The 27,754-nt window shown below is 44.6% G+C and overlaps 1 protein-coding gene across 1 annotated transcript in view; it reads left to right on the top strand.

Moving 5' to 3' along the window:
• Window positions 1-704: 704 nt before the first annotated feature.
• Window positions 705-27,754, top strand: part of MED12L (mediator complex subunit 12L) — a 479,380-nt gene continuing 452,330 nt past the window's right edge. The window contains exons 1-2 of the mRNA XM_075937725.2: window positions 705-1,133; window positions 23,123-23,227. Coding sequence (XP_075793840.2) covers window positions 1,035-1,133; window positions 23,123-23,227 — 204 coding nt within the window. The 5' untranslated portion in view covers window positions 705-1,034. The remainder of the gene's footprint in view (window positions 1,134-23,122; window positions 23,228-27,754) is intronic.

The raw sequence follows: 27,754 nt of genomic DNA, 5'->3' as shown, positions 1-27,754 counted from the left end.
CAGTCTCAGGCCTCAATTGTGCTCACACCCTACAAGAGCATTTATGGGAGTCACTCAATCCCCTCAAAGCAGTGGGTGTTGGGCCAGAGGATACTTTAGCTTTTAAACCATGTAATAGCAAATAACATTTTAATTAAAACAAAGTTTTGCTTTGTTATGACCCAAGCTATTAGCCAAGGCTCTGCTATGAGCTGATCTACATGTTTTGTTAGTCTTTAGAGTGCTACTAGACTATTTGTTGTTTTTTAATTTTTTCCTGTTACAGACTAACTGGGCTACCCCTCTGAAGCTTTTGAACATCTTAGTTATAAAGTCTTTTAGCTTCAGAGGGGTAGCCCAGTTAGTGTGTATCAGGAAAAACTTAAACAAGTAGTCTAGTAGCACCTTAAAGACTAAATAGTTCAAGAGGGTGCTGCTAGACTATTCAGTTGTTTGTCCAGTTACAGACTAACTGGGCTACACCGCTGACGCTTTTGAACATCTCCGTTATGTGAAGATTAATTCTTTCTCCTTCACTTTGAGATTAATCTAAAATCAGTTTATTTCTGGGCCCCCCTCAGGAGGAAAGATTTTTGCTCTGCCTTGCAGTCTGGTATCCCCCCCATGCAGTTGGAAGGCATCTCCCTCCTGCTGAGCGACTTGTCTGGGATTTAAAGCGATATAGTTGGAAAAGAAATCGCCAGCGCGGTTTGAACCCCCCTCAGAGCAATTAGCGTAGAGTGAGAGAGCCCTGTCAGGGCTGGGCGCGGGGGGGATACCCCGCCCCAAAACGCGTCCCTCCAGCTGGCTGCGCTGCTGTCCCAGGGCACGCACCGCCCGCCCCAGCTGCGGGGCACTTGTTCGACCGCAGCCCGGGGGCGATGCTGGTGCGTGTCAGGAGGCAGCCGCATCCAGCCTGCCTCTCGCTCCCCTGCAGGAGAGAGAGAGCGAGCCAGACGGCGCGAGGGAGCCTGTCTGCCAAGTGCTGCTCCCTGGTGCTCAGAGCCTGCTCCGTCTCCAACTCCCATTCATTTTGCCGGCTAACATGAGAGATCATGGCCGCCTTCGGGCTTCTCAGCTATGAGCAGAGACCGCTCAAACGCCCCCGCCTGGGGCCGCCCGACGTCTACCCGCAGGACCCCAAGCAGAAGGAGGTGAGAGCCGGAGCCTTCGGCTGCGCCGGGCGCGGGCTCCGCGGGGCTGGCGAGGGGCAGAAGTTTGCCCGGCGGCCACCTGAAGGGGTGATGGGGGCGGGGGTGGGAAAGGAGCCTGCCGGCGCGGAGCTGCTGCCAGTCTGAGGGGAGCCCCGAGCCGGAGCAGGGATGCCGTCGTGGGGGGCTGCTCCCTGCCTGGGCCTGAGGCCGCCACGGCTGCAGCCACCCCATCCCCTTTCCCAGTGGAGCCTTTTAAACTTTTGAAAAAATGTCGGCTGGCAAGGCGAGGCACCCCCCTGACTTGCATTTTTCTGCGGCGAGGCTGGGGTTCGGGGCTGGGTACCAGGGCAGGCGTAGCTCGCTGGACCTGCGGGAGCAGGAGACCTCCACTTCTCCACTCCCTTGGCAGCCTGGGGACACTGGTTCTGCCGCCGTCTGGGGCAGTAAATCCCCACCCAGAGGAGAGGGACAATCATTTGTGACTGACAGAAGCTTGTCTCTGTCCATGGATGCTGGACTGCAATAGGCAAGTACTTTGGCTGTTGGGCAATGCTCAGTAACATCTGCTGGAACAAAAGCTATTTGGCTTCTAACACTCAGGGTACCCCTGGCAGGTAGGCACAGTGCAGTAACCATGGCATTCCGTAGGTAGGATACACTGCAATTATTTTAAAATAATCACTTGTTAAAAGAGTCAGGGTGCTATAATTTGTCATGGGACTTGTTTATTTTTTAACTCACCTGCTTCCCCTCTGTAGTGATTCAGACAAGTGAAAGCTATAGTCACCTGTAAACCATTTTGCCTAGTAACTTTCCTTTCCTTATTGTGACCTCAGCCAAATGGTGGTAATTGCCCTCATAGATATTTTGCATATAATTGAGGGAAGGAGGGGAGAAAACTAGTAAATATTTACCAGAGATGATGACTGAAATGAGATGGGCCCCCTGAATTTGTTAGGGTAAAACTTTCTAAGAAGTACAAGTGTTCATGTCCTCTGTTACAAAGGTTTGGTATCTTATTTTCTAAAAGTGCATTTTAACAAAATCTGCCCCTTATTGTTAATCTAGATTGTAAAATTGCAAATCCCAACATGACAGGTAATTCTTTAGGCAGTGCTTGCTGATGTGTCCATTTGTAGGTAAACCTAATAGAGATCTGAAATTGCAGAAGTAGGGATTTATTCCAATTTCAAAGAGCAACTAGTTGCTTGGCCATCTCAAGTGGGTGACTGGAATTTAATGGTTAGAAACATGTTTTTATAAGTCTGAAGCAGTGGGCTGTGGATGACCTTCAATTCTGAGGTAAGCTGCAGCCAGAGGAATTCAGAAACTTGAAAATGTATTTTTAAAACTTGGTCAGAGGGGGTAGGGGAAGAAGTTACCGTACTTTCTACTCTGAAATACTATCCAAATATTTGACCATGATCTTTACGAGGCAGTTGTCTTTGATAATATAGCAAAATGTATCTAACATTACGGCTAATCTCTATATTTTGGACTTGGGAGAGTAATTCAGGGCTAGCAGTGTGTTTGAATTGGTGCTTCTTTGTAAACTCTGACAGTCAGTTACACTATCAGTATATCTGCTTCCTGTACATTTTCCCCTTTGGCCAAGGAGATTTCCCCATCTCAGTTTTGTATTTCTTTTACACTCAAAGCTCCTACTTTAAGCAGTTTATGCCTCTAGCAGAAAGTCTTGAGGTTTGATCCAAAGCCCATTCAGTGAGATTCTCATTTTTTCTATGTACTTCATTGGGCTTTGGATCAGGCTCAAAGCCCCTTGTGTGGTATGGAGGCCACACACATCCATTCGCTGCTATTCTTCTCATTAGTAGCTGATTATACAGTTTCTATCACATTTCCAACTCCCCCCGCCCTTTCCCCCACATGTTTTTTGGTGAGTTTAGCACTTATTAAAGTTGTGAGCCTGAGTCCTAGAGAATGAAGCTGTCTAGTTATCTACAGACCTAGTATAGAATGGGCTGCAGCAGTGCAAGATTCTCCAGATCATCAGATTATCATGGCCCATCCAGTCTTTCGTTTCTTTGCAGAGACAACCAGCAAGGATGCCAGGGGCTACTAATTTTGATGGTGGTTTGTGAACATGGACACATCTACTATGCATTAGACTTAAGCCATCAACTGATTGATATAGGCCAAACAGTAACAGTCATTATCAGTTAGTAACTACTTCTGATCCCTGCTGGCTTCAGATGGATGTGGGCTAGTGATTTATATTGAAGCTCCATTTTCTATCTTATTAACAATCCTTTGAACCCTTGAGGATTCTCTTCCTTCTTTCTTCCAGTCCCTCTCTTCCACCCTCCATGTAGCCCCTCTTATCATATTTATAAATAAAATTCCAGTTTACTATAATGTGACATTATATATTTTGACTAAATTTATGGAACTGCATTTGGATTAAGCTGTTATGTATACAGATCAACTTTTAGCTCAGGAATGTTATATGTTTTTAGTTAGAAAGTGTAGTGATTCTTGAAGATACATTTTATACGTATCTAGTCCGTTACAATAAGAATGATAGTGGCAAGTGTCCAGCTGATTAACATTTAGAATACACTGCATAGCTGTATTAATAAATCGGCCATTATTCTATTTCTATTGTTTGTCATGAGATAATTGGTTGAAATATAATTTTAGGATTTACTCACTTTATGTTCATATATTGCATTACTATATGTTTGTTACACTGTGCACATAAAGTATGAAATAACAGTAGCAGCATAAACTCAGTCTCTGTTAAAGCATAGTCATAATTTTTGGAAGATGGTAAAAAGTTTTAAATGATTGAAGAAAAGTTGGAAGCAAGTTGTAGTAGATATTTTTGATTAGTCTGGTGTCAAAAAACATCATTTCATCCTTTTCCAAATCCATACTCCATTCAGAACAGGCAACATCTCACAGGTTGAATTCTCAAGATCCATATCTCTAATCTGGTGTTACAGTTAATGGGTGCAAATATGAATTGTTATAGGCTTCAAGACTTCATGATCTATGGTTTTTACAATTGGTCAGTCTCTTTGGAGTTAGTACTGTAACTTACAGAAAAAAGGGTGGTTGAAGGCATACTTTCACCCTAAAAATCACACTTCTGTCTCTGTTTTTTTCCTTTTATTACTATAAAAGAAAGATTCTAGAATTATTTGTGGTGTATTTACTTTAGATGGCATTTGACAGAAAGTTCCACTGTATAATCAGCGTCCTTTGTTAATTAAACACATTTTTCACGTAACATGGGAGAGAAAAAATTGAAAAAAGAAATAAGGAAAATATGCATACAGGGGAACTCAAGCAAGTGTTGTACCTAAGCTTACTTTTGTCTCTTTAAAAATACTTGCTAGATTTCAAGTTGACAGTGTCCATTTAAAAGAAGTAGCATTAAAATACAAGTTTCAGAGAGCTCACTGTGTTAGTCCATTTCAGGTAAAAACAACCCAGAGTCCTGTAGCACCTTAAATAAATGTGTTAGTCTTTGGGCATAAACTTTCAGGGGCTGGAGCCTACTTCATTAGATGCATGACATTAAATGCTGCCTAATGCAGATCTAAAGAATGACACTTAAACTAAATAATATGATGCAGCATTAGTGCCAGCTCTTGTCTGTTTAATCATGAGTAGTCCCATTCATTTAAAAACATAGGATTTAGCCCTTTGGGTACTTCCAGACTACAGAGCTATTTCGGGATACCAGCGGTATCCAAGGAACGTGTCCACTGTTTCGAAATAATGGACGCGCTATTTCAGCATCCCTGTAAACCTTGTTCCACTAGGAATAAGGGATGTGTCGAAGCAGTGCTTTATTTGGTGCCATGTAGATGTGCCAAATTTCAAAATAGCCTATTTCAAAATAAAATCTAAATAGGCACTATGCAAGTTGTGTATTTTATTTCTATTTTAGAGTGAAGTCTAGACGTACCCTTTAATATAAATCCTATCTCAAAATGATTTACAGAATTGAAGTATAACAATTTAGCGTCACACATATCACTGCGTATTTAAGAAGTGCTCCCAATAAGGAAGGGGTTTCAACTGTCCTTTTCAAATTAGGAGCATAGAGTATGACTCTTCCCAAACTTCAGTTCTCCTAGGTTAAAAAGTCTCCCATTAAAGCCATAACCAATATTTTATTTCATTTAAGATACTAAATTGTCTGATCCAGCATACCAGGAAACCTCTCCCAATACTATTCCCTTATGCAGGTTCACAATACGCCTGTTCTTCTTAGGCCCTTTGAAAACACATGCCAGTCACTCCTTTCTCTCATGCTCTGAGCATCCATTTAATATGTTCAATGTGTAATCTTCACAGCCTCTGATACATATGAGGTTTTGAAGTTCAGTGCTTTCCCCTTTCCAAAGTAAGGGAAGCACCATTCTGAATAGTTCCCTAGAAAGCACTAATTGCCATATTAACATTAAGACTAATCATCTCCTGCTTCCTTCCTCAACCTGTTGCAATGTAGCATGTCCTTCATAAGACATAACTAGCATAATATGTTGTCTATGTGCTTTCTCATCTGTTTGAGAGTTATTTCTTGATTCCATAGTTAAAAATCAGCTGCACTACAACAAAACATGTATATGCAAGGGGATTTGTGCCAGCCTAAAATCCCAGTGTAGACATGGCTTTACTCAGGAAGGCTTTGGTTACCCAAACTAGTGCTTTAGCCTGGGAGTAAAGGCCCCCAAATCCAATCCCTTGCCTGTTGCTGCTGGCTACAGTAAGTAAATAAACTCTCACAAAAACTTAGGCCAGAGCTGAAATAATGAGACATTATACATGCTTCTCACCAAAGAAACCTACTGTTTCAGTAATGTCTGTTACTCTTTGTAGGCATTTGTAATAGTATATAAAGGTAGTATTACGAATGTAGCTGAATATGTGCAGCTCTGACTGATTCACCTGTCCTTATTGGTACATGCTCTAGATTTAATTTTACGTGTTTGTATTTCATCTTGAATTTTTTCTTTTTTGTTATCTCAATTTTATTTTCATTCTGAGACTAGAAAAATAAACACAGACGCTGATCATAACACCCTGTACCTTGTTAATTTTTCAAAAAGCATTTCCAAAAAATGTAATAGTAATCCAGTAAGTCTGAAAATGTGATCCAGGATTAACTTCAGTGTGCTATTGTCTGTCTTTGGTGAATTTTTTTAGCTAACACAACAAATGGATTGCTATTAACATCTTATATGAGAGAGTGAGAGAACAAGTGAGACTGAGACCCACCCAAAATAAAACAAAACTCTCCCCCAGCTCAAAAATGGTTTTGCAGTTGTGTGGTTCAAAATATCTCTTTTAAACTGACTGCTCAAAGTATTGTCTTGTTACACCTAGCATTTTAGGGGAGAACACCACAAAATACCCATTTTTTTAAAAATAGTCTGTGTACTCTGAGACCTGAACCTTCCTCTAGATATGCAGTTAATGCATGTGTATTTGTGCATGTATGGTTCATAGCAATGGTCTCTGTTATGTGACTTGGGAGCCACATCTGCAACCACCATCTATTAATGAAAGAAACCAGATACATGAGGTAGATGCTAATTGAAATGAGTGGAAAGGCTCCCATTGACTTGTGCAATCTTTGGGTCAGAGTCTTGATACTATGCTGTAATCCTAATGCCCATGATACTGGAGCAGTTGTCTTTCTGACATAGAAATCTCAAATATAATGTGTACTAAAATGCATCCTTGTATACAGGCAGTCCCCGAGCTACGCGGATCCGACTTATGTAACCAAATGTTTCTCTGGGGCGAGAAAAGCTGCTCCCCGTCTCCTGGTCTGCAGGGAGACGGGGAGCAAAGCCTTGGAGCACACCCTCAGCGGGACAGCCCGGGCGCGCTTGAGCTATCACCCTGTGGGTGTGCTCCGCGGCTTTGCTCCCCATCTCCCGACCAGCAGACCAGGGAGACGGGGAGCAAAGCTGCGGAGCACGCCTGCAGCGGGACAGCCCAAGCGTGCCTGGACTGTCCCACTGCCCGCGTGCTCTGTGGCTTTGCTCCGCGTCTCCCAGGTCAGCAGACCAGGGAGATGGAGCAAAGCCGTGGAGGACTTGGGCAGTCCCGTCTCCCTGGTCTGCTGGGGGGGGGGAGGGGAAGGATGCAGCTAGTGCCCCCTCCCCCCCCCCCGGAGACCAGGCTTTTCTTGCCTACCCCTGGGGTAGAGCAGCTGGGGGCTGCCTGGTTGGTCCCGCAGCACTGCTCCGGACCAACCCGGCAGCACCCCAGCTGCTCTGCCCCAGGCGTCCTGATTCAGCCGCTGCTGGTCCTGATTCAGCCGCTGCTAAAACTGACGCCTGGGGCAGAGCAGCTGGGGTGCTGCTGGGTTGCTCCAGTAGTGCCGAGGAGCCGTGCTACTGGAGCAACCCAGCAGCACCCCAGCTGCTCTGCCCCAGGCGTCCCCAAGTCAGCCGCTGCTGAAACTGACCAGCGGCTGACTACAGGAAGCCAGAGGCAGAGTTGCTCTGCCCCAGGCTTCCTGGAATCAGCCGCTGATCAGTTTCAGCAGCAGCTGACTTGGGGACGCCTGGGTTTCTTAAGTTGAATCTGTATGTAAGTCAGAACTGGCGTCCAGATTCAGCCGCAGTTGAAACTGATCAGTTTCAGCAGCGGCTGACGCCAGTTCCGACTTACATACAGATTCAACTTAGGGACTGTAGGTTTGTTCTTATCTTGTACGTAACCCGGGGACTGCCTGTAGTTCAAAAACAGCTAGTGTGTATGTGTGAGAGAGTGGGATGGACAGACAGACATTTGGTTACTTTTTTGGGTTTGTTTCACCTCTTGAAGGAGGTTTACACATGTTAACTAATCCTCATAGCAATTCTGTGTGGTAGGTAGTTAAACATTCTTCTTTAATAGAGAGGATGAGGGCCTGGTTGTACAAGCTTTGTGTTGAGTTACATTGTATATCCATGGACAGAATCAGCCCTTAATGCTTTATATAAGGAGTCAATAGGATTTGAACACATGAGTTCCTGACATACAGTCTCATTTTCTAACCACTGTATATCACAGCTTTATAATTACTCATTTCTAATCCCTTGTAGTTGCTTTGTGTGGTGTCATCAGTGAAATCACGTTTCAGCATGTTAGCTCTATGGACTGTGTTTCTCGGTTTAATAAGTCTAAATGATAGCACTACTTCCTTTGTATGTTTTAGAAGATGACCTCACATCTTTTTGAAATCCCATCAGTCAAATGGAAATAAATTGTATTTAGGACTGTTTCATAATGGCATGTTGAATTAACAAGTCATGCACTTACACACACACACACACACGTCCTAACAGCGATTCCTGCAAGTAGAAATGTAGGCATTCTTAAGGACACTTATATTACAAAATTAAATGTGCATCTTCCTAAAACACATAATAAATGTATTTTACATTTTAGGAAAATATTGTGCACTGGTTCGTAGTTAAGGGTCTGTCACGATTTTCATGATACAGTGGCACAGATCACTCTCTCCTATGGGCAAAACCAACAGGTGGGGGCCAGAATAGAGAACTCTCCCCAACATCTCTGTACTGTAAATTGACAAAGTTCAAGCTGCGACTAGATACTGTGTCAATGCTCTTCCATGCAACAATGCTTTGAAGATGTGTTGAAGTGTCCTGAGGCTTTGTGCTGCTCTGTGCCACTCAAAGCATCATTGAAGCAATGCATCATGGACTGGGAATAATGCTTTGTCTGTCTTGTAATATTGTACTGAAAAAAAAGGTGAAAATGTAAAATGTTTAAAATAAAAACCAAACGAACATACTTAAATTTCATATGAGGAAGGGAATCCAGAGTTTTATACAAAAGATATTTATTGTCGCTGTATTATAAATGGTGGCAAACACAAGTACCCATTATTATGGCATTGTGTGCGTGAATCTTCAGAGCAAGGGCTGGGACGGAAACCGAATCTTTCTTCTGAAGAAATATGGGCTCCTACTACTTCAGCTTATGAGAAACTTCTTTTGCTCTTTTTTTTTGTGTGTATATATATATATATATAGGTAGAGCCTTTTCAGATGCAAAATTTGTATCAGCACCGAATTCCAGAGGTGTAGCAAGGGTGTTATGTGCTCGGTGGAGAAGGCAAAATTGGCGCCCCCTCCCACCGCTGAATGGTGGGGCCCTGAACCTGGTGCACAGCTGAGCCCGACCGTGGGAGGACAGAGGGGAGCTTGTACCGCGTCTTACCCAACCCCTTCCAGTTTGGGGCTGGGTCCCCGCACACACTAACCTTCTGGCAGAGGTGGAGGGTGTTGGGCTGGGGCAGAGAGGTGGGGAGGAGGTAGCTCCAGCCGGTGGCGGAGGGCAGAGGAGGAGCAGGCGAGCAGAGGGATGACAGGGAGAGTGTAGGGGGACTATACTGGCACCTCACTAGTGTGGCACCCAGGGGCCACTTCCCTTCTCTCTTCTCTCCCCCCGACTACACCACTGTAAATAATCCACCTCTTAGGATATTTGTTTAATCACTTATTTTAGTAACAACAGACATAAATTATAAAGTTTTGTGGTTTACATTCTGTTAAATATTTTTTCTCTTTAATTCATAACCCATTTTTATTAGGTTCATGTCTTTTACATAAAAAATGTCCAATTCTTAAATATGTAAGTTTTATAAAACACGAGATAAATTAATGTTATACAACCTAAATATGAATTTCATCACTATATTTCACTCAAGCATTTAAAACCACTGTTATAGCAAATGAGTAACACATTGCTTTAATGAATAAAAACTAAAAAAGATTTTGAGCATATCAGATTTATTGTAATAGAGAGAGGTAGTTAGTTTGATCTTGGTAAAACAAAAAAACGTTATGTAGCACTTTAAAGACTAACAAGATACCTAATAAATTTATTGTAAGCAATCTGTAATGGTTCCTAACTGCCCATTTACTTACCTAGTTAACCTAATTGTTTTTCACATTATCACACAGCGAAAAACTACACGAGTTATGGATGTAAGAGATTAACTTATCTGTTAAAATAACACTCCGAAAATCTTTTAAATAAAACTAACACACAACACAAGAATCACCCTCACTTTCTTAAAGGCACTTGAAGCAACAAGTAGTTTAAGGCTGAGGATACCCTACAAGCGTGGTTTTCTGTCTGCCATGAGGACTTTTTTTCTTCAGGCTGCCATGAGATTCTATCCTTAAGTAAAGGAGAGAGGTCTCGTTGAGCTGCTCTTCCGAATTTCACACAAGTTATTAAACTGAAGCCATAGATATGAAGATTCAAGGCCAACTTTGCCTTGAGCAGACTGCCTCTCCAGGTGTTCACAATCACAACATCCAAACATGCATAAGACTTTTAGCTGAGAGAGCCACATTAATTCCAAATCTCTGCTATGACTGGGAGATGGAAAATCTGCAACAAAACGTGGGGTGATCTATTACTTCAGTAATGCCAAATTTAGAATTGAGGCTCTGATTATCCAGCACCAGCTGAGGTAGAGGGGGCAGTGTGTGCACGTCTGATATATTTTTACCGAAACGCCTGCCTGCCCAACTTGCCAAAGGAGAAAGGAAACAGGGAGGCAAAAAGGAATGGTATAGTATAGAACCTTTTTTATAAGCTTCAGAGGGGTAGCCGAGTTAGTCTGTAACAGGAAAAGCATAAAAAACAACACAACAGTCTAGTAGTATTTTAAAGACTAACCAAACATGTAGCTGGGGTAGGCAAAAGGGCCTCCGTGAGTTGGATCCAGTCCGTGGAGGCCCTGCTGCTCCCCTGCCCCCAGGCCAATTAGGGCTTGGGGGCGGGGGAGCACATGAAGCTTTCTCTGCTCTGCCTCCACCCTGGGAGCAGCACACAGCACTTCCAAGTGCCGCGTACTCCTCGTAAAGCAGGAGGAAGCTTCTTGTGCTCCCTCGCCCTCAAGCCCTAATTGGCCTGGGGGCGGGGGTGCGCCGAAGCCTCCTCCTGCCCTACCAGAGACATGGATGCCTAGTGGGAAGGAGAGGGCAAAGGGGCTCCCCCACCCCAGACCAACCATGGTCTGGGTAGCCCTGCCCCTTTCGCGGTGACCCAGGGCTACTTCAAAAAATTTTGAAGTAGGCCCTGGGCAAAAATTATTGCCCACCCCTTATGTAGATGGTATCATGGACTTTAGTGGGTGGAAGTGGATTGTGCCCACAAAAGCTCACGATACCATCTACATCAGGCATGTCAAACAGGCTTCTGGCGGGCTGTATGTTGCCCAATCAAATTTCTTTGTGGCCTGCCACTACATTTTATAAAAGTATAAAGTGTGGCCTGCCGCTTGGAGCACGTGGCCAAGTGCATGCAGATCACGGCTAGCCGGGCTGCTCTGCATCAAGTGCCTGCTCACAGCTGGCTGCTGTGCTCACACCTCCCCAGCGCCTAAGGAAGAAATGTTTGGCAGCGGTGAACCTGGCTCTGGGACCCAGGCATTAGGTATGGGGGGGGAGGGGTTGGGAGTGCCTGGGTCTGGGGGAAGGAGGAGGCATTGGGTTAGAGCGGTGGGGGGGGGGGTGCTCTGGGGGAGCGGAGGGGAGTTGGGATAGAACGAGGATATGGGAGTGCCTGGTTCTGGGGCAGTGGAGGGGATATTTTGTTAATATTTTGGTTTTTATTTATTTATTTCCAAATAAAATCACAATGTGTATGAATTTTATATCAAATATGTATACATATTTTTTACAAATTGCACAAATAATTATATAAATCAATTTTTTACAATTGCACAAATAATTATATGTTTATGCAAAATTTCAAACTTACAGGGTATCTGACATTTTCACAGAAGCCTGTTCTATTTGATTGACCATGGTCTATACTTGTTTTTATTTCAACAAAACAAGTTAAGTATCATATACAAAATTTAAAAGTACCTTAAATTTATATTTAAATTTAAATTATTTTTTGAGTAAATAATAATTTTACACGTCAAGTTATTATATTATATTAAAACAAGACCTGAAACAATATTATAAAGTATACCTAAAACATAATCTATAATAATAAATAATTACAACTTTCCGATAGCTTTCAGGGACACCAAAGAAAATGTACTTCTATCAGTTTTCATTTGTGTGGTCCTCAGTGGACTTCAAGTTTGACATGCCTGATCTATACATTTGTTAGTCTTTAAAATATAACCAGACTATTATTTTTCCAAGTTTTTCCTTTTGTTATAATTTTTTTAAATAAGATACTTTATAAGTAACCCCAATGCACCCACCTTTCCCCAGAGCCAGCCCCCCCATCCCAATGCATTCACCCCTCCCCCAAATCAGGCCCTCCCTTCTCCCCCACCTGTCAGTGCTGGCAGCACCTCCCATCAAATCCCCTCCCCTCTCCCCCAGAGCCAGGCACTGGAGGAAGGGATGGCTGGGTAAGGAAATCTAACCTTTAAAGTGGCTGCTGCTGCCGCCCGGCCCTGCTGCCTCAGCTCGCAGCGTGTAGAAAGCCGGGAGCACTTAGCCAATTCCCGGGTCTCTGTTCAAAAGTGTTACATGGTCCAGAGCAGCGTGCGCTTCACTCCCACCCCAACCTGGTGCCCCCCTAGTGTGTTGCCCAGGGGCAACTGCCACCTCTAGCCCGCTTCGCTACACCTCTGCCCTATCCATGATCCCCAAAAATGGTCTGAATATCCACATCTGTGAATGTGAAGCAGATATTCGTAGTTTTGCAGGCTCTAGATCAGGGTTTCCCAGCCTATGGGTCGGGACCCAAATATGGGTCGTCATTGCATTTCAAAAGGGTCGCCAGGTGTCTCCCCAGGTGGATCTACCTGCTCTCCTCCTCCTGTTTTTGAATTGCCTCAGGTCACCACGTCTTCCTGAATTGTCAAAATGGGTCCCATCTGGAAAAGGTTGGGAACTCTGCTCTAGATGCAGGACCTATGAGACAGTACAGTAATTCTGATTCTATCCAGTAGAGGGCTGTGGTCCAACTACAGGAGCCAGTTCATTAGTGTACTTTTATACCTGTTGCACTTAGATTGCTGGGGTCTCCTTTAAATTAGTCCTCTGAAGGATTTTCTCAAGTTAAAACTACATTTAAAAAAAATTCCCTTGTTTGTAATAACACTATTAAACTGAAATAATTTAAAATCTAATTTACCATTTGCTATTTCTGCTGTTTGACATCCAGATTATCTGAAGTGTATGAAGTAAAGTATACTGGGCAGTTCCCATTTCATTTTTCTCTGTAATTTTCTAGTCATTTACTTTCTGATTTTCCTTCCCTAGCCCAATGATGCAGCAACTGAAGCCCAATGATGCAGCATTCCTAAAGAATGCTGAAATATATTCTTTTTCAATCAATGAAAAACAAATTCATATACAACTGTATAATCTGACAATGATCCTTTAATATTGTGTGAACATAATTATTTATGGGGCACTTGCTTCTTACACATATGTATTCTCTCTCTGGATTAAAAAACGTTAATTGGAGTGGGCCTGTTATACACTAATTGTAATGCTCGGAACACCCAGGCATGGGACTCCCTGATGTGCAACAGCAAATCTCAGCTCAAGGCACCTCATATACTGTTGTCATGATCTATACCAAAAAGGTGTCATCATGGAAGGTATCCTATAAAACAGGTATCTTAATACACTGGTCCTAAAAATCATTTTATGGTGTATATATATGAGGCTTGTATGAAGAGTTATAAATATATGCTGGAATACTGTTAAAATGTGTTTGCCAAGCAATGCATAAACAAAGTTTGCTCTAGAAAAAGGAATAGATATTTGCTCGTCTGACTTGTTTGGTTGTCAGGCAGTGACAATGAATGTACGTATATGGTGCATAAAGCTAACAAATGGGGGGAATAGACAGCATAGTGTCTACTTCACAGCAGAGAGAAGTTTTGTCTGGCCATACTTTTCAAAAGAGTATATTTGAAAGATTTACTGGATTATAAAAAGATGACACTTGTTTTATCTTTCACCAATGCAGTCAAAAAAGCCAAGTGCTTTGAGCTCTATATGTTAGGTCCTGACTAATGACTGGGAAAGCTATGCTGCAAGAATGTGGGAGAGAAACTTCTTTGAACAGAAGACTCTAGTTGGTTAATTTTTCATTTTAGAAGCATATTTTTTGTTTTGTTGTTTGTAGCCATTTCTATCTTTATTCACTTAAAACTGTGTCCTTTTGTTAATACATTTGCTTTACTTTTACCATAAACTAGCTCAGAATGCTGTGATTGAAGTGGAGGGTTTGTTGATCCCAGTTAACTTAATAAACTATGTAATAACTCTTTAAAGGAGCAGTGAATTTAGTAAGGTTTTGTGGGTGCACCAGTAAGACATCTGAGGTACCTGGGAATTACAATTCACTGATTCTTCCCTGCCAGGCAAGGTTTGGACTTGTTGAGTTATGCAGTGTGCTGGCAAGACAAGGAGACTAATATAAAGCTTAGCAGCAGCAGTGTTCACACTTGCTGAGACTCAGAGGGGTAGCAAATTGGCTCACAGTTCTGGGAAACCCGGCAGATCATCATGCTAATATTCTGAAGACTTGTTTGACCGCACTTGGTAGGTGTTGCAAGACTACCACACAATGACAAAGGCAGTACGTGAGTAGTGTAATAATGAAGGACCGAAATAAGTTTAAGGCTTGACTTTTTCTCAGAGGTGTGGAACAGCTGCAACTGACATTCAAACCGTGGAAGCTGAGGATGCTCTGCACTTTTGAACATCAGCACTCTAATTCATAATTATTATTTTGAAAAGGATATTTGAACTTGTCACCTTTATATATGTCCAGCGACTATAGCGATGAATGTTCTGAATGCGTGGATAGATCTGGAAAAAAGCTCTGTAAAGCAATTAAAACTTAATAAAATTTGAGCCCAGCTACTTGAATGGCTATTTAAAACTACAAACCAGTTTTAAATCTTTCATTGGGTTTGCTGGGGCCTCTGCTTGACATTTTGAAAGCAGATTTGACATCCCTTCAGGCACCTTTTAACACCAGTGCAGCGTGCCACGGGAGGGTCTCTCTTTGTGAGTGACAGCACTGTGCTGCATGTCTGCGTTTGTTGCTTGGAGATGATTTGAAAACCAAGTGACAGCATGCTTAACCTTTGTACATCTAGTTGTATACGATGTAGGGTTTGTCCGAGGAAAAGCTTCAGGAGCAGGCGTGCACTAGTTGCTCTACACAAACTTTGTGTGTTTCGCTTATTGTACAGTAAGACTGCCTTTATGTGCATTAGATTAATACACTCTTATTGCTCAATAAGCGTTCACACAGGGTGCTTGTGCAGAGTAACTAGTGCACTTTAATTCCACATGCTAGCTTGCTGAACGGTAACTTCCCTGTGTGGAAAAGTCCTAAGTGTTTTACTGATGTATTACCAATTTGCTTGGCATTTTTTTTCTGAGAAAGTTGTACTTTCAGGATCTGATCCCACTCCACTTAAGGAATTGATATATCTCTTTGATATCAACAAGAATGGGATACTTAAGTTATTTCTTAAATTTTTTAATCTTCCTACTTTGGTGGGTGTTCAGTGATATGAAAATGATTGGTTGAATCCAACTTGTGTGATATGTTTGGATCTTTTGATGGTATACCTGGATTATTTGACCTCTGTTTTTGATATGTTAAACATTTTATAATTTAAAATCAAAAGCTGATTGGGAAGAAGTTAATATAAAAGTAATCCCACTCCTCTGAAGTCCCACTTAGATCTGTGTAAGGCATGGATGTACTTCCAGTTCTTCTGTCTGAACTGTTGTTGGAGGGCTAAGTAACATCAAACTAGGGATGTTAGATGGCATGTAATTGAATAGTTGTGTAACCACATCAAATTTGAGTGGCTACACATCTATTTGATAGTCCCTGGAGGCGGGGTTGGCAGTCAGTATGCTCCTGGCTACTCCCCCGTGGAACCCCTTGTCACTCGGCAATGCTGCCTCTCTGTCAGAGGCTGCACTATGGGGTGTCAGGCAGCTCCATAGAGCCGGTGATGGGGGGAACCATTTTAAGCTGGCTCCCCATGCATATCAGTTCCCACCTGCCTCCCTCACCCCCGTGCTACTGCCTCTCTATCAGAGACACAGGTGTTGGGGAGGGGGCAGGTAGATCCAATGCTTCTTGGGAGCCAACTTAAAGCAAGAGGCATCAAGGGGGAGAATGCATGTAGTTGACAGGATTAACTGATAAGACCAGGTTTATTGGTTAATCGCATAGTCATGAACACACTGATCTCCCTAAATCAAACCGAAGAACTAGAGTGTTAATGGTACTACTTCATCTTCTACTCGTACCATAGGCCAACAGTATGTATAATATTGGAACTAGGGATATTAGGAAGCGAGTAATTAGCTAATAGTGTAGTCAATGACCTTTCTAGTGACTACATGATTAGTTGATAAGGGAGGAAGGGGCTGCCTGCCCGCCTGGCTCTTACTATATTTAAACTGCAGAGCTGCACTTGGAAGGGGGGGGGGGGGGAGTAGCTCCTGGACCCAGCACGAGTCGGGACTGAGTTGGGCTTGATCGGTCCCAGCTTGCACAGAGTCCAGCAGCCTCTGTTCACAGGGGCTCCCAGCAGGGAGCTGGGATAGTGGTGTAGCGAAGGTGGGCAGGGAGGAACAATTGTCTATGGGCACCATGGTGGGGAGTGCCAGTTTAGTCCCCCTCTGCTCCCCTGTCATCCCTTGGCTCACCTGCTCCTCCTCCACCAAGCACCGCCGTCTGGAGCCTCCTCTCCACCCCCCGCCCGACCCTCCTCCATCTCTGCCAATGGGTTAGCGCATGCAGGGGCCCGGCCCCAAATTGGAGGGGGTGGGGAAAGATGCGGCACAAGCTCCCCCTGCCTCCTCCCAGGGTTGTGCTCAGCAGTGCACCAGGTTTGGGGCCCTGCCTCATGGCAGCAGTGGGTGGGGGTAGGGGGCGCAAATTTTGCCTTTGCCCCAGGGTACATAACACCCTCGCTATGCCTCTGAGCTTGCAGCTCCTTGCAGACGGGTTGCTTGGCGGGATGTGTAGCAGACAGCTCTGCCCCCTCCCTCACATGATGGGGGGAGGTGGCACTGCAAAGATGGTGCTGGGGGAACTAGCTTTTAGGCCGGCTCCCCCCAGCACTGGCTCTTGCTCCCCTCTCCCCCCAAGTAGTCAACTAGATTAACTGATAACCTAGGTTTATTGGATAGTCGATTGCTTGACTACTTATTAACATCCCTATTTGGAACACAATGTCACTTGCAAATAGGTTTTTTTTTTTTTTTTTTTTTTAAAAGAATTAAAATAAAGCAGAATTAAAATAAAGACATACACCAAATCCTTTTGAGAATCCTTTTGATCACATTCATCTCTTGGTTGGCTTGCAAGGCTGTCTTAGGGATGGTGTAGTGGGAGGAGTATTTTAGCACTTTGTTGTATTAATTTAAAATTCAAATTAGTGTTGCTGATTGCCTTCATAAACCCGGCAGTTCTCTTAAGTTCAGAAATACTGTAGTAAATAATTTCTACGTTACCCTTCAGACTTCCCCAAAATACTCAAAATCTCTGCTCATTGTTAAGGGTAGCAGAATAAACCAAAAGGGAGTTTCTAGGTCAAACTTTTTTTGGAAGGCTGTTTTGCTAAAACAGATTAGGAAACTTCCAGTTATAGTCCATATTTTTTTAAACCCTCTCCTGGCACAGGATTTGTTTTGTTTTGTAAAGTTTAGGGAGTTGAGGAACATAGTTAGAACTGGTCTTAATTGGAACATTGCACCCCAAGCCTGTGAAGACTTAGGTATGTACAAGTGACTAGTTTCACTGAACTCAATGGGATTACTTGTTCTTCTTGAGTTCTCGTTGTCCCATTAATGACGCTGCTGTGCATTTGTGTAATGTAAGCAAAGGCATAAATCTCTGTAGGATCAAGTCGCTGTCAAAACTTTATAATAGTGATAACCTCTCACCATAATACTCCTACTGTAAAAGCAACTCCCCAGAAGAAGTCGGTTGAACTGCAGAAGGGACACCATTGCTTCATTGTAGCTAGTTATCCTGCTTATTTCAGTAGGAACAGTAAAGGTCTGTTTCAGTTGTGGTTTCAGCCAACATTCTGAAATGGTTGTGTAGAAAGTTGCTGCCAAGCAAAAGGTGGCACAGGCTGTTTGTCTTTGTACTTGTCATAAATTAGATGCTCTTTGTTCTTGGGACAGAACTATATAGGACGGCATTCTCTAACCTTGCCACGGAACGCAAGTCTGAGTGGAGCTGCCTGAGTAGTGCATTGGTAACACATTTTTTACTTGTGCCCCTTGAATTGCACTGGCTTCCTGTTTGTTTCTGGGAGCAGTTCAATATGTTGATTCTAATTTGCAAAGTTTTTCATTCTCTCTTATCTGACTACTTAGACACCATGTCTGTCTGTGCACCATCAGCGCATGTAAGGTGCTGATGGGACCAAGATGTGTGTTCTGAAGGCCTGGAGCAGAAGGTCCCCAGCTGTGGGAATACTCGGCTTTGGCCAGTCTGAGAGCTTTCAGATTCACGGATTTCTTTTTCAGAAGGCCATGCAAGGCTCCTTTTTTTAATTTTTTTTTTTTTAAAAAGTCCAGATTGACTCTGGTTATTTATCATCCTTGTGATATTTATAACGGCTTGTTAAGGCACCAGGGCTGCTTGTGCTTTCTCTTGTGAGCAGTTTCATTTCTTCTTTATGTTAACTTGCGTCATGTGTGCAGCTGCCACAGCATGAGTGCATAAAAATATAGAAATGTCATCCCTTCTGTTTCCTACAGCTTCAACCTTCAGGTTTCTAATCCAACATTAATATCGGCGTTCCAGAGGGCTCTTGGTGTTATCTGAAATATGTTTTGTGCTGTTTGGGTGGTGTAAAATTTAAATAATGTCTGAAATTTATGATCACGAAGGATTGTGAGGTGCATTCCAGTAAATGCCAGAATTACCTCAGGAGTATAGCCATGCCATTGCACCTGGATAATGCAGTGTCCACAACTTTTGACACTTATGGTACCTGTTAGAGGGGCTGGGAGGCAGAGGCCAGATGTATAACTCCATTTAGCATTGCAAGGTAGACCTAATTTATGCCTATCCCCCTTTGAAAATATGGAACCCTCTTTGGAGAGGAGGTATAAATGCAATTGGTCCCCCTGACTTGAGTCTTAAAAGGCCTAAACAGGATGTAGAACAACTTTATCATGGGATTTACCTTTTATGGGCAACACTAAATAAATCTTTGATAAAGGGGAGGACAAATAGATGGAAATATTAAATTTATGTGTGTACTAATGTAACCCACACAATATACCCTCTCTCTCTAGGAGTACCCACCCCTACCACTTCCTAGGACTCAGGCATAACCCTCTCAATATAGGCACCCACCTGTACCTGTTTCTAGGGCTCAAAGGTAACATTTCCAATATAGGCACCCACCCCCACCCATTCCTAAGGCTTAGGTGTAACCTTACACTTTGTGGGGGTCTTTTACCAATACAGTAAGGCTACGTCTACACAACAAGGTTTTTGTGCAAAAACCTGTGGAGCGTCCACACCTCAAGCATGCTTTTGCGCAAATAAATCAACAGTCAATCGACAGAACAGAAGGCTTTTTGTGGTGTAGGTAAACCTTCTTCTACAAGGCATAACTCCTTTTTGTGCTACAGTTGTTGCACAAAAAGGAATATGTGGATGCTCTGCAGGGGTTTCTTGCGCAAATAGAACCTATCTGAAAAAGCACAGGTGCTCTGATGCAAATGGCCATCAGAGCTTTCTTGCGCAAGAGTGTCCATGCAGTGTGGATACTGTATTGCACAAAAGCGCATCGCAAAAGCGATGTGCTTTGAGGTGTGGATGCGCTTTTGCACAAGAAGTTTTTGCGCAAGAAGTCTAGACATAGCCTAATGTCCTACTTAATCTGTATTTATTAACAATAAGCAAAACCAGACACAAACACCAGTCACACAGTGCTCACCACTCCCAATGAAACAGGTGAACTCGTCTTGATGGCCAGTCAGGATCAGTTCCATCCCGGGGGAATCCAGTTACAGCACCATGTCATTGGCACAGGGTTGAGATCTAGCAGGTCTAATCTTGGAGCTGTGTCCTAGAGTTGGTTCCCAAAGAATTTCCTTTTGGGCCCCAGTTTATATAGTGAAATCAGAGTCCTGCTTAGCTATACCATAACCAATTATTTTAGTTTAATTTTACTAATCATCATAATATACTGGGACAGAATTACCTAACCAATCATACCCCCCCACCTTGGTGGATTTACACCTAGCAAAATTAATTACACAGAAGACAGAAACAATTAAAAACCAGACCAAGACCATACAGATAAACACTAGGGCTACGTCTACACTGGCCCCTTTTCCGGAAGGGGCATGTAAATTTCATGAGTCGTCGTAGGGAAATCCGCGGGGGATTTAAATATCCCCCGCGGCATTTAAATAAAAATGTCCGCCGCTTTTTTCCGGCTTTTAAAAAAGCCGGAAAAGAGCGTCTAGACTGGCCCCGATCCTCCGGAAAAAGCGCCCTTTTCTGGAGGCTCTTATTCCTACTTCAAAGTACTTTGAAGTAGGAATAAGAGCCTCCGGAAAAGGGCGCTTTTTCCGGAGGATCGGGGCCAGTCTAGACGCTCTTTTCCGGCTTTTTTAAAAGCCGGAAAAAAGCGGCGGACATTTTTATTTAAATGCCGCGGGGGATATTTAAATCCCCCGCGGATTTCCCTACGACGACTCATGAAATTTACATGCCCCTTCCGGAAAAGGGGCCAGTGTAGACGTAGCCTAGGAAAGTGAGTGCCATAATCCTAGAATGAGGATTCTACAACCTCAACTAATGATAAACAATTTCTTGGCAGAGGAAATGCTGTTAACTGTTTTCTTTACCCATCTTGAGATCTGTTTCTTTATCTGGTGACAGTGGGTGCCATTAGGCAGGGTCTCCTTAATAGCCTGGTCTCACACTATTTTAATGCAATTTAGATGGAATGTGGGTATGAGACTCCAAGCTTTACAGCTAATGGCTTCTGCTGATCATTCTGGCTGCAGAGGAAGGCTTTAGGCTTTCCAATTTGGCTTTAGGCCTTCCAGTATGGCTCTAGAAAAATCATACTGTTACAATAGGACCATATTTGGCTTTAGCAATACACTGGAGAACTTCCTTATGAAGACCATGTCATTATAGAAAATGGTCCTTGTAATGCAGCCAAGAGCACTGAGACCTATAATAGAGTCGTCTGCTGCATAAGTGATGATAATGGGAATTCAGTGCTAGTGATGGTGGCTTAAATATTAATGTTCAGTCATTCTCCTAAGATATATTTTGGGGGAAATATATATGTAAGCATGTTGGTGTACAGAGAAATTCTGGTGCCTTGCATAAAAGGGCTTTGCTTGGAGAACATATTGGAGCTGATGGGAACACGAGGAGCCATGGAATCCTTTTGCCTCTCACTCTTTCCCCTCCCCCCCCAACACCCTCCTCCCTGCCCACCAAACCAATAACAACAAAAGGTGGCAGATTAGTACAGTTTATTGGCTGTAATCCTAAATACAACATGTGGATAACAGGCAAACCTGAGGCCTGGCACCTCTAACGCTGGGTCTTAGTAGGTATTCTGTAAGTTACAGTTCCTGGAAGGAGAGTGTAACTGCTGAGAACGAGGCCTGCTGGGAAGGGGAAGCAGATGTAGAAGGCAGACCTTGTTTGTCACTGTGGAGAGAGACTTGCGAAGAGCAGCATGCTGATGAGGTTATCCAGAGCGTGAGGACAAACAAACAGAATTTCTAGTAACTGGCTGTGCTAAAGCTGGTGGAAGGAGAGGGGAGATGGACCAATGGAGTGGGTGAGTCAGGGATGGGAGGAGGAGGTGGATCAGAGAGAATTATGCATGGAGTGGGAAGCTAGTTTGCTGCTCCAAGATGTTAGGGGCTGAAGCCTCTGATTAGAGGGTTGGCACAAGATAGCAGTGGTGTACTGGCACCATGGCAGTCAATGGACAAAGGGGCTATTGTGATACTACTGAAGTGGAAGAGGAAATTCCAGTCTTGTGTGGGTTTCCTTTGGACCTTTAAGGGTAACCAAAGGGAATGCTTTTCAGTTTGGCCAGAGGGTCAGACTGTTTTATGAGTAAAGGCAATTGGAGACATAGATGGAAGAAATGAAGGCAGGAGACCCCCCTACCCTTTCATGTACCCCTTCATGGGGGTTTGTGGCTAGTGGTTCTATCCAGTTCCAGGACCTGCTTGTTATGCCCTGGCATATACCGTTGGCTAATCCAGAGCCTATCCTGCTCTGGAGCTCAGCTTTAAGACGTGCAGAGGGCTATGGAGTCTCACTCTGCTCCTTCTGTGCTTCATGTCCTCCCCTCTTCCAAATAGTAGAACCATACTGGTTCTACAAAAGCGACGAGGAGTCCTGTGGCACCTTATAGACTAACTGAAGTGTAGGAGCATAAGTTTTTGTGGGCAAAGACCCACTTCGTCAGATGTTTCGGTTCTTGCATCTGACGAAGTGGGTCTTTGCCCATGAAAGCTTATGCTCCTACACTTCAGTTAGTTTATAAGGTGCCACAGGACTCCTCATCGCTTTTGCAGATTCAGACTAACACGGCTACCCCTCTGATACTGGTTCTAGTGTGTGTGGGCCTGACGTGCAGATACTTGGAGGATTTGCTGTCCAGGCAGTTTCTGTTCTTCCTTATTTCTTCTTTTTATAGGAACCCTCCTGCTTCCACAAAAATACAGACAGGTTTGAGCAGAAGCCTGGAAATCTGGAACGAGGAAGAATTATTTCATGTAAATGGGAACACAAGTTGCATACTGTCATTCTTTCTCTAAAATTGTCTGAAAAGGGAAGATGTGCAGAAAATACACAGTCCATGTGCAAATTTACAATGTGACACACCAAGACTTGTTGTCATGAAAATATGTTGATGCAAATGATCAAGTTTTAAATATGGTAAATTAAATTTAGCGAACTTAACACAAATATGCTCTTTGCAGGATGAACTTACTGCAGTGAATGTAAAGCAGGGTTTCAATAATCAACCAGCCTTCTCTGGAGATGAACATGGATCTGCTAGAAACATCGTCATTAATGCCTCAAAGGTAAGGCGAGGTTTGTTAGCTGGCTGCAGTACTGATTTACAAGTGTATTTTGCCACTTGAGTTCCTTTTTTGGGGGTGTATTTTTGTTGCACTGATGATTGTTCTACACTACTAACGTCTTAGTGGTTTTTAGATCAAGATTGGGTGTTTGTCTAGATGGTATGATCTAGGAATTATTTTTGAGAAATTATGTGGCCTATGCCATGCACAAGGTCAGATGATGGCCCCTTCTGGTCTAAGGATCAATATGTTTGAGTATTGAAATTTATTCTAAATCTAGTGTGAAAATGTTGAGGATAAATTCCTGTTCTGCTGGTTACTGTACTGGACTTCAGGTGTTTACAATACAGTTGTAAATACAGGCAGTCCCCGACTTACGCGGATTCGACTTATGTCGGATCCGCACTTACGAACGGGGCTTTCTCGCCCCGGAGGTCGAGGTAGCGGATTGCTACCTGCGAGCTCCGGGGCGAGAAAGCCCCGTTCGTAAGGTGCTCCGGTGCCCCTGGTCTGCTGGAGACCGTCTCCAGCAGACTAGGGGCACCGGGCGGGTTCCCGCGCTTCTGAGGCTTTGCCAGAGCAAAGCCTCAGAAGCGTGGGAACCGCTGCTGCTGCTGCTTGAGACCCAGTGCCTGTGGTCTGCTGGGGACCGTCCCCAGCAGACCACAGGCACCGGGACTCAAGCGGCAGCAGCGGGCGGGTTCCCGCGCTTCTGAGGCTTTGCCAGAGGACCGTCCCCAGCAGACCACAGGCACTGGGACTGAAGCCGCAGCCGCGGGGGGGGGGGGGGGGGGAGGTCCCGCGCCTCTGAGACTTTGCCAGAGCAAAGCCTCAGAGGCGCAGCACCCCACTGCCGCTGCTGCTCTGCTCCCCGTGTCCCTGGTCTGCTGGGGGGGGGGGGTGCGGATAGTGTGCCCCCCCTCCCAGCAGACCAGGCTTTTGTTTTGGACCCTGGAGCAGAGCAGCTGGTCCTGCGGATTGGTCCTGCGGATTGGTCCTGCAGCACGCGCTCTGGGCACTACTGGACCAACCCGGCAGCACCCCAGCTGCTCTGCCCCAGGTCCTGATTCAGCCGCTGCTGGTCAGTTTCAGCAGTGGCTGAATCAGGACGCCTGGGGCAGAGCAGCTGGGGTGCTGCTGGGTTGGTCCAGTAGCGCCGAGTGGTGCTACTGGAGCAACCCAGCAGCCCCCCAGCTGCTCTGCCCCAGGCGTCCCCGAGTCAGCCGCTGCTGAAACTGACCAGCGCTGACTACAGGAAGCCCGAGGCAGAGTTGCTCTGCCCCAGGCTTCCTGGAATCAGCGCTCATCAGTTTCAGCAGCAGCTGACTTGGGGAAGCTTGGGGTTCTTAAGTTGAATCTGTATGTAAGTCAGAACTGGCGGTCAGTTTCAGCAGCGGCTGAATCTGGACGCCAGTTCCGACTTACATACAGATTCAACTTAAGAACAAACCTACAGTCCCTATCTTGTACGTAACCCGGGGACTGCCTGTAGTTACCAGCATGAAATTGTCAAGAACAAATCAAGCCAAATCAGTCTCTCTCTTTTTACAGGCTTACTGGCCTAGTGGGTAGGAGAGAAGCTGTAGATGTGATCATCTTTATTTTAGTAAGTAAGGCTTTTGAGAGTCATACACTATAGTTGCATAAGCAAATTAGGAAAATGGGCCCTAGATGAAATTATAATGAAGTGGGTTCATGACTGATTGAAAGACCGTACTCAGAGTAGTTATTAATGGATTGCTGTCAAACTGATGGATATGTCTAGTGAACAGGAGTCTGTTCTAGACCTGTTACTGTTAAGTCTTTTTAAATTAATTACTTGAATAATGGGGCGTGCGCAGGAGAGGGTGCGCAGGGCCACAGTCCCCTTCAAAATCAGCAGGGGCACAGAACTCCTGGTCTGGGCTGCAGCAGGGAGAATGATCTCCTCCTGCCATTGGTGGGGGCACAGAATGTGACCCTCCAAAAGTGGTCAAATTTAAATACTTGTGGATGACACCAAGCTGAGCAAGGTTGCTAGCACATTGGAGGACAAGATTAGAATTCAAAATGACCGTGGCAGGTTGAAGAATTGGTCTGAAATCAACAAAATGATGCTCCTTAAAGAGAAGTGCAATGTACTACACGTAGGGAGGAAAGATCAAATGCACAACTACAACATGGAAAATAACTTGCTAGTTGGCAGTACTGCCAAAAAGGAGCTGAGGACTATAGTTTTGAAAAAAAGCTAATTATTCAGGGGTGTACGACCGGAAGTGTTGTATGTAAAACATGGGATGTAATTGTCTTGGCTCTATTTGGCACTGGTACAGCCCAGCTGGAGTATTATGTTCAGTTCTGAGTGCCATGCTTTAGAAAAGATATGGGCAAACGAGAAGAGTCCAGAAGACAGACACCAAAATAATAAAAGGCTTAGAAAACCTTTCTGAGGAAAAGTTAGCAAAAACTGGACACTTTTAGTCTTAAGAAAAGAAGACTGGGAGGTGGAGAGAGAGGTGATAATCTTCAGATATATTAAGGGCTGCTATAAAGTGGACTCTGATCAATTTTTCTCCATGTGCAGTAAAGTTAGGACTTGAAGTAAACAGTTTAATTTGCAGCAAGGGAGACTTAGGTTAGATACCAAGAAAAGCTTTATAACTAAAAGGAGATAGAGAAGCACTTACTACACTTCCAAGGGAGTCTGTAGCATTCCCATCACTGGAAGTTTTTAACACCAGATTAGACAAACACCTGTTCTTGTTTTATCCAGTGGGCTGGATTAGATGACTTCTCATGGTCCCTTACAGCCCTCCATTCCTGTAATGCGATGTTAAGGGAGAAAGGGTACTAAAACCTGATTACTGTATGCTTGTCAAAATAATAGATTGTAACATTTCAGCCTGAAAAAGGGAATTACTTTTTGTTTCCAATTTTTATGTTTTGTGGTTTAATAAAGGCAATAATAACTTTCTTTCCTTCTAAGCTATCAGTACTGGTGTAAAGACACCTGCCTTATAGTGAGCTCTTCAGTATTCCAGCTGTTTACTCTTTGCCAGGAAATACCTTGCCTATAAGTTGTTGCTTGTGGTTTGATTCTATTCAAATTATCACTTTTAAAATGTAGTTTTGAAACTTCTTACATTTTTATGAATTAAGGTAAGCTATGTACCATGTATGGCAAAGCTCAGTAAAACACTAATAAGGCTTCTCACATAAATACTTGCAGCTGAAAACTAAAATATTTTTTGAAAACAAGATTTTTTTCAAAGGAAACAGACGATTTATTTTTCTCCCCTTCTGTTCTCCTTCCCCACTTACAACTAGGAAAGGAAGTGAGCGGGGAGGAGGAGGGAGGGAAGAGAGGAATTACCGTATATTCCGGCGTACAAGACGACCTCTGAAGTTAAAAAAATCCCCCAAAAATCGGGGGTCGTCTTGTATGCCGGATGCCCCGCCGCCGGAGCCCCTCCGCGGCTTTGAAAGCCTCGGGGGAAGCCGGCGGCGGGGCATCCCAGGCGCGCATGGGCTGCCCGCCCGCCGCAGCCCCTCCGTGGCTTTGAAAGCCTCGGGGGAAGCCGGCGGCGGGGCATCCCATGCGCGCCTGGGATGCCCCCCCGCCGGCTTCCCCCGAGGCTTTCAAAGCCGCGGAGGGGCTCCGGCGGGCGGGCAGCCCATGCGCGCCTGGGATGCCCCCCCGCCGGCTTCCCCCGAGGCTTTCAAAGCCGCGGAGGGGCTCTGGCGGGGGGGCAGCCCATGCGCGCCTGGGATGCCCCCCCGCCGGCTTCCCCCGAGGCTTTCAAAGCCGCGGAGGGGCTCCGGCGGGCGGGCAGCCCATGCGCGCCTGGGATGCCCCCCCGCCGGCTTCCCCCGAGGCTTTCAAAGCCGCGGAGGGGCTCCGGCGGGCGGGCAGCCCATGCGCGCCTGGGATGCCCCCCCGCCGGCTTCCCCCGAGGCTTTCAAAGCCGCGGAGGGGCTCCGGCGGGCGGGCAGCCCATGCGCGCCTGGGATGCCCCCCCGCCGGCTTCCCCCGAGGCTTTCAAAGCCGCGGAGGGGCTCCGGCGGGGGGGGGGGGGGGAGCCCAGGCGCTCCTGGCGCTGCTGGCGGCTTTGCTCCCGGTGCCTCTGGTCTGCTGGGGACCAGCTCCAGCAGACCAGGGGCACCGGGAGCAAAGGAGGCGGAGGGGCGCTGGGGTATAAGATGAAACCCTATCTTTTAATTAAAAAGATAGGGGGTCGTCTTATACGCCCAGTCGCCCTATACGCCGGAAAATACGGTAGTTATTGACAGAAAAATGTAACTTCCAAGCAAATAGGAAAAAAATATTGCATTTGAAATTTTTAATAGAAAACACATCTTCAGGGCTGTTTGGAAAAGTGATATTACTGTGATAGTAGGTAATCAACAGTTTTATACACAAAAGCCATGTAACTGTTATTTGGGGAAGCATAAATATATTTTGATATTTGCCAATTTACAGACTTGCTTTTGTTTTTTACATTTAAATTAGTCTTGAATTGAATAATTTTTGCTGTTGATAGGCTTGCC

The sequence above is a fragment of the Pelodiscus sinensis genome, chromosome 10 (assembly GCF_052426305.1).
Source record: "Pelodiscus sinensis isolate ZL-2025 chromosome 10, ASM5242630v1, whole genome shotgun sequence".
Classification (NCBI taxonomy): Eukaryota; Metazoa; Chordata; order Testudines; family Trionychidae; genus Pelodiscus; species Pelodiscus sinensis.
The sequence above is the reverse complement of the archived record's forward strand: the minus strand, read 5'-3'. Positions and strand labels throughout refer to the sequence as shown.